Source organism: Pyxicephalus adspersus, chromosome 3, assembly GCF_032062135.1.
Source record: "Pyxicephalus adspersus chromosome 3, UCB_Pads_2.0, whole genome shotgun sequence".
NCBI classification, from domain to species: Eukaryota; Metazoa; Chordata; class Amphibia; order Anura; family Pyxicephalidae; genus Pyxicephalus; species Pyxicephalus adspersus.
The window spans coordinates 38,944,060-38,962,730 of NC_092860.1; the positions used below are offsets into that span (position 1 = coordinate 38,944,060).

General features: G+C 36.2%; 1 protein-coding gene across 3 annotated transcripts in view; it reads right to left on the reverse strand.

Moving 5' to 3' along the window:
• Positions 1–13,650: 13,650 nt before the first annotated feature.
• Positions 13,651–18,671, reverse strand: part of FREM1 (FRAS1 related extracellular matrix 1) — an 83,598-nt gene continuing 78,577 nt past the window's right edge. For all 3 annotated transcript variants that reach the window (XM_072404295.1, XM_072404294.1, XM_072404296.1), the window contains 3 exons: positions 17,736–17,842; positions 16,387–16,472; positions 13,651–15,153 (listed from right to left, as the gene is read on the reverse strand). In XM_072404295.1, coding sequence (XP_072260396.1) covers positions 14,960–15,153; positions 16,387–16,472; positions 17,736–17,842 — 387 coding nt within the window. In that variant the 3' untranslated portion in view covers positions 13,651–14,959. The remainder of the gene's footprint in view (positions 15,154–16,386; positions 16,473–17,735; positions 17,843–18,671) is intronic.

Consider the following 18,671-nt stretch of genomic DNA (forward strand, 5'->3'; position numbering starts at 1 on the left):
CTTCTGACTCAAAACAAGCTGAAACAAATATGCTTAAGCTACGTACACACGGCAGATTTTTATCGCCCGATAATCGGCATCGGCCAAATATCGGGCAAAAATCTGCCGTGTGTACAGTCGGTGTCGTCCATCGCCCGAACAACCGACCTGCCGGATCCACGGACGATGGACGACGACCGATCCTAATGAAAGGGAAGGGGGAGAGCGCGCAGCAGGGTGCCGCTCCGTCGATCTCCCCCTTCCCTCTCCATAGAGCATGAACGGTGCTGTATGTACAGCACCGTTCATGCATCGTCCAGTCCCTTGTCGTTGGAAAGGATCGTGAAAGATCCTATCCAACGACAAAAATTGCAAGTGTGTACGCAGCTTTACACTCCCTTTGATCAGCTGTTGTTTTCAGTGGGGCTTGGAACTACCTTTTGAAATACCTTTGTGTAAACAAAGCCTCAGTCACAAGGCAAAAATAAGTGGTATTCCTGGAAAGTTCACACACTACTATGGAAATAAGCAAATGAAAAAACTGCACACAACATCTGCATAAAAAAAAGTACCTAAAATATGGCAGTAGCTGGGAAAAATACTGCCCATGTCTTCTTGGGCTGTTAACGCAACAGATTAAAAAAAAAACTGAAGACATAATCCAAAGCAGTATAAAGTGACCTATTGATATAGTTTGACTACCCACAACAGCTGTGAATTGTGTAAGAGGCCATTTATACCAGGTCCTTGTACTATACCGGGGGGGGGGGGGGGGGAAAGGGTGCCCAACATGTGGATCGCGATCATGGATCTTGCCTAGATCACAAAGGCAACATGAGTAGATCGGGAAGCCCTGCCTTTCAAAATAAACTCTACCGCGCACAGCAGATATAACATGATCGGAGTAAGGTAATGGTCAGAAATGTACAGAATTGTAATCTGCCTTACATGTTCATGCTGTTATGCAAGGTAAACAATATATATTTTAAATATAAAGTAAACTCGCTATATATATAGATAAATAAATATATTGTTAGGTCCATAAATATTTGGACAAAGACAACTTTTTTCTCATTTTGGTTCTGTACATTACCACAACTAATTTTAAATGAAACAACTCAGATGCAGTTGAACTGCAGACTTTCGGCTTTAATTCAGAGGGTTGAACAAAAAGATTGCATAAAAATGTGAGGAACTAAAGCCTTTTTTAACACATTCACTTAATTTCAGGGGCTCAAAAGTAATTGGACAATTGATTCAAATGCTATTTCATGGGCTGGTGTGGGCAATTCCTTCGTTATGTCATTATCAATTAAGCAGATAAAAGGCGAAGAGAAAGAAACAAAGCACTGGTGAACTCAGCAACGCCAAAAGTGCTCGACATCCACGGAAGACAACAGTAGTGGATGATTGCAGAACCATTTCCATGGTGAAGAGAAACCCCTTTACCCAAGCCAACTATACAACACTCTCCAGGAAGTAGGCGTATCGATATCCAAGTCCACCATAAATAGAAGACTGCATGAAAGTTAATACAGAGGGTGCACTGCAAGGTCTAAGCCACTCATAAGCTTTAAGAATAGAAAGGCTAGATTGGACTTTGCTCAAAAACATCTAAAAAAGACAGCACAGTTCTGGAAAAACATTCTTTGGACAGATGATACCAAGATCAACCTTTACCAGAATGATGACAAGAAAAAAGTATGGAGAAGGTGTGGAACAGCTCATGATCCAAAGCATAGCACATCATCTGTAAAACATGGCGGAGGCAGTGTGATGGCTTGGACGTGCATGGCTGCCAGTGGCACTGGGACACTAGTGTTTATCCATGATGTGACACAGGACAGAAGCAGCCGAATGAATTCTGAGGTGTTCAGAGACATACTGTCTGCTCAAATCCAGCTAAATGCAGTCACATTGATTGGGAGGCATTTCATATTACAGATGGACAATGACCCAAAACATACAGCCGAAGCAACCCAGGAGTTTATTAAAGCAAAGGCATGGAATATCATTGAATGGCAAAGTCAGTCACCTGATCTGAACCCAATTGAGCATGCATTTCACTTGTTGAAGACTAATCACTGAAGTAAATCACTGAATATCAGGATCACTTTCTGGAAGTCTTGACTGTGCCTGACATGAAATTACATCTAAACCTGCAACATACCTTGAATCATGTATGATAACATTTTTTTTAAAGATTCTCACATGTAAAAGGATATGGGTGTTTCTAATTAAACAGATTAAAATGCAAATGTAATTTTTATTAACATAAAATTATACAATACCATATGCAGAAAATACATTTTTTTCATTTAAGATAAAGATTGCCTTAAACATGAATCTTATTCTAATAAATGTGTTATCTAAGTGTTTATCTCTAATTAAAACAAACTATTTTTGACAAACTGGTGCTAGAATACAGAACCCTCCCTAAGTACAAGAGTCCAAGGAGAAGCATGATTGAATGTCTATAGAAAATGAACCCTGTATATAGGGATTGTCAATTCTGACCTAAAAATGCTAGATCAGTGTTTCTCAATCTTTTTATTGTGCAGGAACCCTTGAAATCTGGGAGCCCCGTCTATAAATATTATATCCACAGCTAACAGTAAATTAGCGTAGTGGTCAATAGGAAGAATATCACCCTTACAGAATGCCAAAAATATAATTGGTGTTTATGGTAACTGATCTAAGAGGTGCACATTGTTCAAGGGACCCTCAGCAACCTCTGGAGGAACCCTAGGGTTCCATGGAACCTCAGTTGAGAAACACTGTGCTAGACGATCCAGCGGCTTTATTACTTTTTGAGGAATTTTGACTTGTGATGCTTGTGATGGCTCAGATAATACTAAAAATACTGAAGCCAGAGTCAGTAAGGGAGCTAACATTTCCATAAAAGTCAGCAATGGCAGCCTGTGCTGTTCTCTCAGGTCAGGTTTTCTTCATGCATATTCACCTCCTCCACCTAAGGACCAAATTTTAAATATAATGTCCTGTTGACTCTTTTAGTATAGTCATTGGATCAAGTCATATTAGCAGGTAAGGATTTCAAGTTTGTCATTAGGCCTTACTGATTTCCATAGGAGCTGTGTTTATGAACCGTGCACTTGCATTCTTCCACTATCATAACAACTTTTATCACACTGCCGGGTTCTTTACACTTTAGTTTAATGTTCTTCATCCTGAATTTATAAGGCTGACAACGAGAACAGCTGTTAGGTTCTTGTCTTTGGTTGGGTACATAGAGAGAGTTGCATTTGCCAAAGCAGAGATTGTTCTGTATCACTACATCTTTACAATTTTCATGCGATATATTCTGTGAAAAAAAAAAAAGATATATATATATATATATATATATATATATATATATATTTAAATGTCAAACAGAAAGTTTCATGTTTTTTCTCTATTTGTAATCAATTTTCATAACCAGAAAATAGCGGTATATCTATCTCCATCTATCTATCCATCTCATAATGCCCAATACTAGCATAATAAATCAGAGATGGATGCTACCATTACCTGGTTTCTAGATTGCATAATTTTCTGAGGATGTTCCATCAGTTTAGGTGCAGGTAAATAGATTTGGCTTCTAGGCCCCAGAATATTTTGTAGCTATGAGTCATATAAAACTGGCTTATTTCTGAGGTTTTGCTTTGTGACCATTGCTGGATTTTAGTAATATACCCCTCAGCCCATGAAGGGGGTTAGATTGGTTTCTAAGGGTTATTGTAGTTTACACATCTTTACTTGTCCCTACTTTATGTACTTTTCTATCTGTGAGGATAAATACATGGAGCCATGGATAGCAGTTAACACTTAACCTATGTTAAAAAGACAGTTTTGAGCAGACAAACATTTTATTGTCATTTTATAATCAAAAAGTAATCTAAAAATTGCTATACCAAATTCCTTCATGAGCAAAAGTGTACCATATATAGCAAAAAAAGTGGTGCACTCTTGGAGGCCCTACAATATTTCTCCAACCTTTAGCAAGTCTTAGATAGATAGGAAATGTTACCAACGTCTTACTGTTGGAGCCCATGCATTCTTCACACTCTGCAGCCTGACATAGTCGTCTCATCTTACTGAACTTCTGAGCATACAAACTGATTCATCAGGCCATTCCTCTTAAATTATCTAATTTTATCTGATTTTGCAGTAATCTAAAAAGTCTATTTCTTAGATAATTCTTGTAATTTAAATCCTGATGCTATATAATGACATATTAGAGATGAGAGGTCAAAATGTAGTAAAAGTAATTAGTAGACATTTACTCACCTGAAAAAACGGTAGAGTCTGGCAGACTTCCTGCTGCGCTTCTTGTACTTTAATAGTATGATGTAGATCTTCTGGGTTTGCATTCAGTTTATATATAAAATAATTCCAGAATCTTTTGGCATGCTTCTCAGGTAAGTTTGTTTTTTTTTCAGTGACTCGTTCAGAAGTAAACGAGTTTAGGGTGTTTGTTCCTAATGCTTCCTGGTTATGCCTTTTTCCTCCATGAGTGTCTCTTGGTAAAAAACTTAGTTGGGGCACTTCGTTTTCGTCTGGATTCCATTCTGGTGCTTCTGTCTTAACATGATTCTTACTTACTACTAAATCATCAATTGCCAGATTCTGAAGATCTTCCATATCTCTTGTGGAGTGATGATGAGTAGGGACAGAGCGATTGTTAGCTCTTCTATCGGTCATCAGTTCTTTTGCTACAGTATTAGCCATGATGATGAGCCAGCAAAATGAGAACCAAAATGAGAACCACATGTTGGAACACAAGTAATGCCAAGAGTAAGCTAAATGTAAGGAACAGTCTGCTTTTAAAGTGCTACAGCACATGATCTAGTTCTCACATTACCTGGTATCTTAGTGCTAAAGTGTTGGGCTTTTGGTATAGTTATGGTAATTTATACCTTTGTTATGTTAATCCAAACACTTGAAAAAGATGTAGATGATCCTCATTCATGCCTGTCTTTTCATGACTAATGTTTTACTATTTACATACAGGTCTGGAAAATCTTGATGTGTATATGAGGCAAGGACCACAAATGTTATGGTTGCTACTGTAGATTCAGATTTAGAAGATGACCATTGTAGGTCTAAATATTCAGCTCAAGTGAATAATGTAGGGATAACTGTCTCTTCTAATTACATGTTTCTATATGATCTTTATTGCCATTTTTCCAAATACAAAAATACATATTGGATTCAGTATTCTTCCTGCCAAGGTTGCCGGGACTGACCCTTGATAGATGGGCTGCATAGTGCTATCTCCACGGTGAAAGGGTCCCTGGCACAATGTAGGCAGTAAATGTTATCTTGCCTAGAGTCATCATCTTAATTTATTATTAGTTTTTTTTTTTTGGTTGTTTAATAAGAATAGAAAAATAGATTTATATTGTAACAGACTAGTGTAACGTGCAGTGTTTTGTTATATTTTAAAGCTATCCATAAACATTAGAAAATAGTGCTAGTTTATCTGAAAAATCAGTGCATAAGCATACATTTTCAGATTGCCCAATGGTGAATGTGTGTATCTATAGAGGAATGTTACATTAGTAAATCATGTCCTTCCTTGGCCTGACTATGAGAGTGGTTAGCTTGCAATATCCAACAGGGCTGACTTCTGTTTCCACAAGACCTGTTGGAAGGATCTGATTCTAGAGAAGAAAAACAATCCCTATCACCCAATCTAGTCCACAGTCAACTGAGGAGAATATTTTTCATTTATTGTAAAATATAACATTAGGGCAGATCTGGAATAAAGGTACATACGTTGACACATTTGATATTTGGGTCTTTATTTAACAAACTATGCAACCATCAAACAAACATACAACTGCTGGAAACATTTTGTATATGATGGGCTTAGACATTATAAGCTTTAACAGTAAGATAATATCATTATTTTTTCATAACGGTACTGGTATTTTCAAATCTTAGCTAAATATAAAGCTGTCAACCTTTTATTCTTATTAGTGAGTTAGCTGTGTGAACTTGTTCCATTTGTAGTTATTTTTATTATATTTTATCTGCTATAGTAAGTTTTATCATACACAAAATCCAATATTACAGGTCAAAATACAGGAAAAAATATGTACACTTGTACAGGCAAATTTTCATATCAAAAAAAGATAACAAGCAGAGACATGAGGCATTTGATTGCAAAGCTGAAACTATGTTAAATTTACCATGTGTAACTACTGTACATTATTTTGTATAAAGGCTGTCCCTACTTTTTAATTCGGGGATAGGATTGTCATAGATGAGCAGACATTTCCCCAAGAAAGGTGAGCTGTTAGACATATGCCTATAAGTTATCACAATGCTGGAAGAATTTGACCCCTGCATCCCATTTGTGACATTATTACAGTCCATTTATGAGCACTATTTTCTTTCATAATTAGCATTTTTTAATAGCAATTTTTTATTGAGAAAAAAATGTTACAAAATACAGAGAAACTAAACAAATCTGTGAAAGTCAGATGTTATGCCACATTTGCAAATTATTATATTTACATCTGAAAACAAGCTTTAAAGGAGAACATACATAACAATACCAAGTAAATATATACGAAACTCAATTCCAGTGAACAACAACCTAATTAAGAAAACCACACCCAGGGAAGAACGAGGGAAATTAAAAAAGAAAGGAAGTTACCAAGTTTATGTCTTTGAAGTAAGGTGCAACACAACATAAGGTGGGACATTTAGTACCAAAAGAAAAGAAATGGAGAAAGAGAAAATAAAAAAGATAGACAACAAAAACAAAAAAGCATTAAGAAAGGAAGGCAGATGAAAGACAAGAGAGAAATATAGGAGAATGTCCATCCGGGTTGAGCTCAGGATTTTACCTGATCAAAGCATGGATTTCACAGACTTAATAAAGAGCAACCAAACTGGCCATGTTTCTGTGTGAGCATCATTACAATTGTTTAATTGCACCATCAGCTCCTCCATTTGCTGTATGTGAGACAATTCAGTTGCCCATTCCCAAAGTGTAGGTACCCCAGTCAGTCCCTAATGGTGAGGAATAACCATAAGGATTGATTCCCCTATCATTTGAAAAAAAAGTTGCATATTAAAGCTACAGAATTGATGAATAGAGGGGCATTACCACCAGACATGATACATTTGGCCTGATTTATTAAAGCTTTTCAAGGCTGGAGAGGATAAACTTTCATAAGTAAAGCTGGGTGATCCAGCAAAGCTGAAATAAATCTGGTCCAGGATTCAAAACATTTGCTAGCAAATAGCAAATGACTTTGAAGAAATCCATTCGAGATATGTTGGGTCACCCAGCTTCACTGGTTAAATTGTATTCTCTCCGGCCTTGGAGAAATAAATCAGGCCCATTGTGCCTGCCCCCCTTCCAAATATCCAACAGGGATCCATAACCTGAGGGAACATTCTATACAAAACAGAGGGACAGTGATACCAACCCTTTTTTTCTGTGTCACACACGCTAAGCTAGCGTTATGTGTAAGTGTAAACATTTTTGTAGGTCCTCCTACCGGTAGGTGAAACTAATTCCTAATTTGTGCTCTCATGCCACCACATTGTAAGAGGGCAAGACAGTATCTGTTGCAGAAGTATTAGACACGTTTGTGACATCAGCTGTCCATCAAAACTGGAAACTCTGTGTACAGTAACCAGTGCCTTCATTACCATTCAACAACAAATGTTAATTAAACATTTTCAGGGGGTGCTCTAGTTTTCAATAGGTTTTTATTACCACTCTAACATCCAGTCTAATAAAACATCCCTTAGTGTATGGCGACCTTTAGAGAGGGCTGAAGTTGTTAGTTAGTGAGTTGTTAATATTGTATATTGTTACTGGATTGTTTTGGAGGAAACTGTAGGTATTTGTGATACTGATCTTCGCACAGGATGGTCCAACTGTTTGGCAAGGCACATTCAGAATATTCAAAAGGAGGTAATTTAGTATTAGAAGTTAAAGTTAGGGGTTAAGATTAGGGTCAAGATCCAGGAGGTTATGTGTCAGGCTGTGTCTATGTGTCTATGTCCTGTGTTAGTTGCTGCAAGTCTTTAAAAATTTTTTTTACTAAAAAATATCAATCTAAGACGAGTTTCAGTAGTAATTGTTTTCTACTCTAGGGCTTTACTAGATAATACATTCTGCAATTTATATTAAACTCACACTGTCCTTGATAACGATAACTGAAAGTATGAGGCCCTGGAAACAATGTTCATTTGAGTGACCAAAAAAAAAAAACTAAAAGAAATAATAATAGAAGACAACACTCTGAGAAGTTGCAAAAACATTTTACAAGCTAACCTTTTTTCTAAAAATCCTAGCTGACAACATTTTAAATATCTTGTTTATGTGAAGAAAAGACTTGAAGGTTTAACTATAGCCTCACAAATGCTGTCAGAAAGATAAAAAGAAACACCTATTTCCGAGGCTGCCTTTGACAATAATTGCTAGCTCAGTGCCAGGATTTGTAATCCACACACCGCTTGATTCAATTGGAAATTTCAATCAACAATTAGGTTGGCAGCCATTTGCTTCAAAACAGTGTGATGATTACTGCTAATTATTGTCATGTTGATCTGAGCTAAATACGTTTGTCATTATTTGCATCCTACTTTAAAGGGATTCATTTTTATTACCTGCTAATTTGGCTGAACCAAGTGCCACTTACTATTGTGACATGGGACACAGATTTGCAGGCTGTGTATCTCTCATTGTACATGCAGATATTTAAATCTCAATTCCTACCTCTTGCTGGTGGAGCCTTTTACATTGCAAATTACCATCACAGGGTTTGTCACTGTTTTTCATTTCCACCTCTTAAAGAATAAACTTGTCTTGGAAATAGTATATGAAGCAAATAGACTGCAAATTAACCTTTCAAAGCAAGATAATATTTACCTTTAAAGTGATTAGAAAAGCCTTTGTTGCATTGGTCCACCCTGTTCTGAATCTAGATAGTACTCATCCTACATCTGAATGCTTATTCAAATTTGAGTGTTCTATTTTGGTGTTATATGTGGGGTTCTGTTAAAAGGGCTTCTATCTGAACTGCTTTTTGAAGTATACATGCTAATGCCATTAAAATATTAAAAACTTCCCCCATTAATATAGAATTTTATTTTATTTATATTCTTATTATATTATATTATATTCTTCATGGTGTTCATTTTACATTGAGTCATGCATTTTCTATATTCATAAAAGTATATTCTGAAAGTAATATATTAGGTCAAAACGTTATTCATAATATTTTTAGCAAATTTATTCATACATAGTTTAGTTTTTGTTTTGTTTTTTTTTTTGTAATAGATACACTACATAGCTGAAAGTGTGCAAATATATATGTTTCCAGTAAATATCCAGTTATTGGGACAGAATACCATACAGAGCCGTTAAAGACAATTGTGTATTTCCAACCTTGTAGAAGCAGTCTAAGGTTGGCTTTTAACTGTTCTGCCAAAAAGCTTAGATTTGTGCTTTAACAAAGGTTGATTTGATGAGTTGATGATCGATCTCAGAGGCCTGGACAGAATCCTGACTTCACTTTTACTGTACACTATACATTGGGATAAATTTAATTCAAAGTTTACAGTCAATACCTAACTCCAGCAATGCTCTTTTTCCTACATGGACACAAATTCCCATTGACAACCTCCAAAATCTAGTGTAAAGGATTCCTATAACAGTGGAAGTCACAAAAGGTGGCAGACAGTCACTGCCCTGGTGTATCACTTCAAACCTATGACATTTTTTTGGTAGCTTTTTAGGCAGGCTTCAGGGGGATATGGGAGATCTGATGATAAGGGGGGGCCTTTGCCATGAATTACTGAAGGAGCTAATAGGGTCAGACAGGAATGGCTTTGCTGCCCCTGGGGCTTACTAGGCCAGAGGGTGTACACACTGGATCACTTAGAATTTGACCTGTATTCCCAGTAGCTAAGGATTAGGCTTCATAGAGGAGAAGCTAAAGGCAGAGACCCCGAAGAGAGGGGTTCAGGACAGAATCCCATTGGTGCTGAATTTGGGATTGTCATTCACAAGAGAGACCCACTCCAGGGAAGATTTGCTTCTCCCACACTTCACTATGAAGACTTTAGTGATTATGCTAAAGGACAGCTGACACACTGCTGCCCCTACCCTCTATCCATATGTGTTGAATAACAATAAACCCTTAAACATAGATTTGCACAGGTGTTTGTCAGTTTCCTCCTCCATACTGCTAAAAGAAACTTGGTATAACTACAAACAGAAAAGTCTAACAAAGTGAATGGGGCTCCTGAGCCTGATATGTTAAAGCTCCCCAAGACTGGAGAAGATAGACTATCATTGTCAGAACCTGGGTTATCCAGCAAATCTGAAAAGGAATTACTAAAAATGATTTGCTATTAGTTGGCAAATGTTTTCAATCCTGGACCAGATCCATTCAAGGTTTGGCAGATTACCCAGGTTCTCTCATGATAGTTTTTCTCCTTCAGTCTTGGACAACTTTAATAAATCATACCAAATGTGGCCAGTAGGTGTTCAGGATGTTGACCGCTGAATTAACCAAGATAAATACTGATACACTCCAGCATCTACGAACACTGAAATAGTGATTTTAGGAGCACTGGGCCTTTAAAAAAACATTGTTCTATTTAACAAGGTCTGTCTTTAATGACCTTTTATATATACCACAAGATTCCTAATTTTTTGTATACCATGTGTCTACATCTACGTTGACCTTCTTTCATTGAAGTATTTATTTTTAGTTTTTATTTTATTTATTTATTTAGGAATATTTTAAATATTTTTTTAAGGATGAAGTAGAGCAGAGTCTACACACAGTGCAGTGTAAGCTTACAGCATCAAAGCATGTAATTATATAGCAAGAAATGTACATGAACATGACATCACCTGGTATTATGTGCTTTTGAATGCCTTGCAGGAAAGCATGGCTTTAGACAGAAGCAAGAACACAACACATTTCATTCATGTTCTTGTTAAAATGTCACCATAGGCCATGTTAAATGTCGAGTGCCTATTTGTGATAATTATGTCTCTGTGATTACCCTAGAGAAGGCACCGCTAGAAACTCGCTCCATCATTTTCTAAAAATACAGACTGCAATACCATTACATCACTAATGTACTTATGGAAACACAACGTTTTCTTGTGTTATTTGATTTCCTGAATTACTTGACTGCTGTAGCCTTTATTCCCTAACCCCCCAACAAATGGCATTGCTTAATATAGAGTTTCAAAGAGCAGGAAGCAATCAGACTCCAGTTTTTAGTAGGTTAATGCACTTTAAGTATGTTTCCTCCAAAGGGTTACATCAAATATGTGGCTTTTTGTTGTAGGGACAAACCACATGTTTTCTTTCAAAGAAAGGAATATAAATGCTACCATAAAATGCTTTCTTCTATAAATACTAGTTTTGGGCTGTCTCTGGCTTCACTACTTTCTAATGCACTGACCCCAAACATGTCAAAGCTTCTAGTCTACATTCTTTCAGTTTAGTGGCGCAAGGTACAGAACCAACCAAAGCCAAGACAATTATTGGACTGAACTCTAAAATTGTAGCAATATAAAATGGGGTTGTTGTAGGGACAAATAAGATGTGGTGTCACAAGAGACTACCACTTATTTTTGTGTTCATGTATTTTTAGATCTTAGGCAAATGAAGAAGAGGGTAAATATCTAGCTTCAGCCTACAAAGCAGATCGTAAACATCCTAAAATGACCCAATCATTCACTGTACTTATTTTCTGATTTATTGTCTTGGAGACACATTACCTTTTTTTATTTGGCAAATGGAACTAAGAAACATAACCTTTTTTCCAGGCTCTTTATTTTAATTAATCAAAAGTCAGAATCATACTGTTTATATGGAGCTATTACTGAAGACATATTATTGCAATTGTAACAGTACCTACTGGGAAGTTTTGGCCATCAATAAAATCATAATTGGAGGCAAGGCTGTTATGACATGTGACTAATGCTAAGAGTACAAATTTAACTGTCATTATATTATTACAATCATATAATGTCTTCAGTTCTTTTTAAACAATAATTATTACCTATTATTTTCACACAAAACTAGTCTGACAATTAAACTCCCATTATTTATTTATTTAATTAAATATTCCAAAAAAGCTAACATTTACCAGTGACTAGAATTGAAGTAAAATTGGTTGTTTTATAGGCAGAATTGGAATTTTCAAAGGTGATCTTATTTGTTACATTGATCCTGTTTTATATTTTCTATGATGAACACAACAAATCTAGACAAATACTTTTAAGTTTCAAATAGAGATACTCCTCTCTAGCAGGACAATGTGCTGCCAGGTATTTTAATTTAGTGGTTCCAGAATTTTATTGCTGAAATAGTTAATAATGTTTTGAGACTAGATTTATGTATATAAAAATAAAAAGAAGAATGTATAGTATCTTTTTCATTTTATTATTGTACCAGAAACACAATGCAAAAAATAGAGATGTTTATGATTGTCTTCTTGGAAAGGTGATATGCTTTGAGATAAAAGGGTCACAAGGACAATGGGCTTTATGTATTAGAGTGCCTGAGAGATGTCTCAAAGAACATGAATTATTGTGTCAGGACCAAGCACATGCCCTCCTTTGAAAGAATATTTTGGTACCTATCCCAGACAATGTATACAGCTCTAGAATATTGATGTCTCATTTAAAGCATAACTCTGAAAAATGTTTGGACAGTGAATTTAGCCCCCACATGATTGTAAGCAACAACAAAAATAATACGTTTATTTCTCTCGTTAGCTTGTTCCTTGAGAGCCTTTCTTCATACAGGACACTTTATTGGGTTTCAGTTCTTAGAGTGTACAGTGCTGCTTTGCAGAGGATTGGACGAGGCTGAAATCAAGTCAAATTTATCTAGGTTTCTCTTTTACATTTGGGGGTATGTATAAGGGTGATTTGGTAACAGATCACCACTTTGTTGAACTTTTTTTTTTTTAATTTTTACTTTTCAAATCACTAGATTTATAAAAGGATGATTTTTTTATTATTGTACTATTATTAACTTAGACTGGCATTCCAATACTTAATTTGAATGGGGTAACTAATTGTCACATGTTCTAGCAGCAATTACCACAGCTTGTGCCTGTGATTGGCACTTTTGAAAAGTGGCGATTTGCAGTAAAAATGGCGATCAGAGGGTTTGAAACAAACACCAATGATCTCCGATGCAGCCTTTGTTGTTCTCCCCTTTCAAAGATTTTTGGCAAACTATATAATGGCATTTAGGCTGACTATTACTTTATGGACATGGTGATCATTATCTTCCCTTCCTTTTCTTTTATTATTCCTGATAAAAAAAGTGGTAATCTTTTTTTTTGATCACCTCCATTCTCTCTTTTAAACATAGGCCCCATGGTGAGGGATTTGGTCTGGAACCTAAATCTAAAACATTTACACACTTTTCCAATATTTTTTTACCAGCAGTAAATTTAGTAAGGTGTGCATTTTTAGAAAAAAATAACCTTTATGTGGCCTTTAAAGATTGGACTTGGACAATCCTAAAATTAGAAAAATGGAAAAGTGTTTATTATGATCTAAGTTGTTTTATATATATGGCCAATGCAGTGGCTTGTCCATGACTAGTACTGGTATGATACAACTATCAAAAAGGAAATTAGATGCCAACACCAAAGTAATCAAATTAGGAATGATTTATTTACACTCATTTGTCATTTTCCTTTAATAACAGACTGACAAACACCTTTAGCATTTCAAAAGCTAGTCTTAGATTGTGCACACAAAATACTGCTAATATCAAATACAATTACATAAAATTAACGCCATGGCTGACAGTCTTGTCTGAAAGATATCTTCTATGTTCTTAAAGTGGACCTGCATTCAAAACTTGAATCTGCTGTTATTGTGAATTTCCAGAATTGGTAATTGATCTTATACAGCACCCTTTTGTCTTTCTATCACATTGCTGTTTTTGAGTGCTACTGTGTTACTCCTGTGTCCCTTTGCTGGAGAGAAGGCTGTAGTTATATCTAAAAAAAGCATCTCTTTACTTTTTTATTGTTTATTCAGTGAATCTCTACTTCATAAACCTCTCCATTAGACCACTTGTCAACAGGGAGAAACACTGACTGAAAGCAAAACCCTAATCTTCTGCCATAATAATCACCTCTAAAGGGATACACAGTGCAGAACAAGACATAGTTATACAGTGATTGGAAAAAGACAACAGTAGAGAAATATAAAAGACTACTTCATTGTCCTCCTTTTTTGGAAAAGGCTTTTAAAGTTCTGGTCATCTTGAACGGCCCACTAACACTGTTACAGCAAAACCTGCATTACTGCACTGTAAGGTAACTCGTGTAACATACAAGGTGCCATGTATTTTAAATGGAACCCCCAAAGCACTATGGCAGTATTTCTCACCCAGGTCTCTGTGGAATCCTAGGGTCAATCCAGAGGTTGCTAGGAGGTTCCCTGAGCATTGAGCAATTTGTGTCCTTCAGATCAGATTAAATGTCACCAATGATCTTTTTAAATATCTGTAAGGGTGACATTCTTCCCATTAGCCGACAATGTAAGAGGTATTCGTCTCACTCAGCATCAGGCCAATGTACTGTGTGCTGTAAATTTAGTAATTATAGCAGGGGGTTCCTTAAGTCCTTAATGTATTTCAAGGGTTCCTTTGTATGAGCACTGCAATGTACAGTATTTATTATATGTGTTCAAAAAAGGGTCTTCTGCATTTGTAAGCATACTAGAGTACATTGGCAGCCCATTCTTTTTAAAAGGGTTGCCCTAATGCAACACATGTTTACATGTGCCATAACACGTGGTAAATGTACCTCATAGTTGGTTCCTAAGTCTTTACCAAATATCAAATAAACAGTTGTTAAAAATCCAGGTGTTAAGACTTTCTTACTTGTACAAAAATTAGAATAATAAATATTCCTACAAAACGTACATAATTTGATAACAGATTCAGTACTACATTTGCTTTGAGCAGATATAGTTGTTAGCCTTCTGACAGCTTTTTATATGCCATTTGCCTTTCTTTTGCACAGAAACACAATTTTTCCCTTTCTTTGTCCGGCGAGGTGGCCTTCTTTTCCAGTTGGTGAAGGTGGCCTTCTCTCCTCTACTCCATTCCCAGTTGGAACTTTTAACTTGGTTAGTAAGGCCTTCAAAATGAAAAAATAAATAAATAATACAGTAATGAAAAAGTGATTAAAAATAAAAAATAAACACTCTGAATTGTTATTTGTACAAATGAGTATTTGATATACCATCATAGCAATTTCAAAAGAGTGTTTGCAACTAGATTCTGGTGTTAGTATACAAGAACCTGTATTTGCTACGTCTTCCCTTTTTATGGACATCAATGTTTAAAGTAAGTGTATTTTTTCTTTACACATTCAAGTTTGCCTGCTAATATCACTATTTTTTAAGTAGTGGCTGCAAATGGAAATCCTTGTCACCTTAAGGGCTTTAAAAACATATAAGGCACAAATCTAAAGTGATACAAACCACCAAAAAAACTCATGCATGAAGTACAGCATATCAGCATTCTGCAATCTCTGGTTCATAAGCCACCAATGCTGGGGAAAGACCAGGAATGAAATCTGCAAGGAAAGGCATCACAGTCTGCTTGAGGCCTCAGGGTCAAAGTCATTGATTAAACAGAAGATCAAAGATTGGACTTCCACGTTATTCTGCAGATCAAGAACAGCAGCAGGAACATGCTTCTTCTATGCTAAATGGCAATGGAGAGCATGTAGCATATGTGCACGATACTTCTCCAGGTGGGTGACGTTAGGAATTACCAGAATCCCTCAAAGGTAACTTTCTGCAATATAATTAGCAAATGATGATGATTTTAGAAAATGCCACCCAATGGACTAAATGAGGTAGTTCCTAAAACATGACTGACCCTGATTGGTCTGCTTATTTTGGAGGCAGGGCAAGCGCAGAGAAAATACCAGCACCAGCCTCTCCAAGGATAATATTACCAAAACATGTTCTGAAAAGAACCAATGTTAAAACCAGTGCCTAAAAGAAGTTCCAGAAATGGTTCTCCTAGGCAAGAGTTGATGGTTGACTGGGAAGCTTCAAGTAATAGACCAGCTCCTCCAGCACAAAAACATCCTCTGTACCTTCATTTCCATTCAGTTGTGTGGGGATGATTATGGGAACTAACAGATGTCACGTGATTATTTTTACTGTTATTTATATTTGGCGAGTTTTTGTATTACACAGATTGTTGCTTTACTTATCAATATGCACATGGGTTAAGGACATCAAAACCATCAAATGGTGCCTATGTCTACAAATGTAAAACGCCCTAACTATGCAGTAGGAAAATGTTATTTGCTTAGAACTTTTATATATATTCTAATATGGTCAAAAATACATGCCTATCCAAAAAGACTTTCTGCCACTGAAGTTCCACAACCAATCCATTTGTTCTTTACTGAAGATATTCACAAGTGTTGCATGGTACCTGTGTTGGAGAATAACAAAAGTTGTACATACACATTTAGGTGTTCTACATAATTGGGTGACCACAATTGCACACAGAATTAAATTTAGTTTCCATGTTATACTTTAATGTAGGTGATGTAGCAAAAGTAACATGGCCCAGTCTACTAGACCTTGGCAAAACATTTTCAGGCAGATATAAAGGACATGAATAACTTCAGCTATGTAAACATTATTATATATTATTAAATGTATTTTCTTAAATGTAGCTATTGCAAGTATCTGAATTTGACTTTGTGTCATTTCCCTGCATTTTGCAACACTCATAACGAGAGAAGAAAGGGCATGACTGTGAACCAATCAAGGGTATACTGCAAGCAATTGTATTAACAAGGTACATTTTGGCTAAAAAGAGAAATTAGAATGAGCAGTAAGATGACCCAATAGTTTGATGCTGCTCTTTTACTGTCAGTAGGAGTTTAGATAGAATACCACCATATCCAATAAGTGGTGCCATCAACAAGGTCATGCTGTGTGGGGGTCTTTTGGCAAATAAAATAAATCCCTTAGATGAACTATATACTCCTCTTTTTGGCTGGAGGTAAACCTAAGGGCACATTCACACATGTGTGCTGCAGGAATGCACATGTTTTGGCATGTATAAATACAATGTACAGTAATGCGCATAGCAAGCATTAATGCGATGCAATCCATTCCTATAGTCCTTCTCATTTGTATTTCAAGGCATGAAAATGTGTTGCCTAGCCGTGCCAGAAATGGTGCATGCTTGTTACTTTGCTTAGGTGTGGTGTTAGCCTATTTAGGTGAACAGGCTGCCTATAGCACAGAATGACCGCTCTCAGCCCCGTGGGAAGACATACACGTTCTCATCATACATATGTGAGAATTGGATCTTAAAGTATAACAGAAGCCCAAAAAATCTTAGCTTTAGATTTATCCTTCCAAGCTAAAAATTCTGATTGAATCAATGTAATGCATGCAGTAATTTAATTACCATCTGCAGAATTTATTTGCCTAAGCCAATCAATAACCAAAATATTATCAATCTGGCATAGTGTTTGGCTTAATCTCAAACATAAAATGACCTTAGTGTTTAGATTCTATTAACACATTCCATGAAAATTTGCATAAAGTCCTGCTCATTATATTATCTGTTTTGGAATTAATTTGGAAAATAATAAACATGACATAGGCACATGCCATCACTGAAAGGGTTTATTTTTTGAAAGATCTTTACTGATAATTCAAAAAATAGTGTTCTTACTGTTCCTGACATATCCGGGCTGCGGTGATCCATGTGGCCTTCTGCTCAGTGATGTGTTTGTAGCAGCTGCTGTCATGTGGAGTCCAGCCAAATGGACATTTTGTTGCCTGAAACATATACAATTTATAATTAATAGAAAAATGGCTTCATTCCAGGAAACTGGCTCAACCACCTTAGCTTAAGCACAGCTAAATAAGAGAGCTTGTGAAACCACAATGTGGAAACTGATTCAATATGACCATATTGTGTTGAACTGGGGATGCAACTCTAGGAAAATGCTGTTAATTACTAGAAATCCTAAACCATAAATACATAAAAATAGAGGAAGAAAGAAACTCACCACACACCCACACTCATCATTTGTTGTCATTTTGGTATAACAGTTATTTTGTATAATGTTTTATACACTATTTAATGTACAGCGCTGCGTAATATGTTGGCGCTATATAAATCCTGTTTATTAATAATAATAATAATAATAATAATAATGTTAAATGTTACATTGTTAAAAATGGTAGAATGACTCATTGATCATACAGTATAATTAACAGGGCAATAACCATGTTTTTGTGAGACCTTCTGCACTAATACTAGGCCGGTATTTAGGGTTCAATATTCCCTCTATTCTCATGCCAGACCAGATTAAGCTTAATCAGGGATTTAGCTATAGCCATAGCTGCAGGGATTTGTCCATGGATGTGGTCAAGTTAAAATAAAAAGGTCATTTCGGTCATTAAATGTATGTTGTGTGTGCAATTCCATACCAAGCCTATCCAGGATTGACTAAGCTTGGGTAGATGGATACCGAAGATTGAGTGGGGGGTATAAAATTGTCCCAAATCGTGGTGCTTCAGGTTACCTAACCCACTTCGAGCAGTCAGCCCCCTGACCTGGCAGCTTCTAATGACAAGCATACTGCACCTGGCTGGGGGCCTT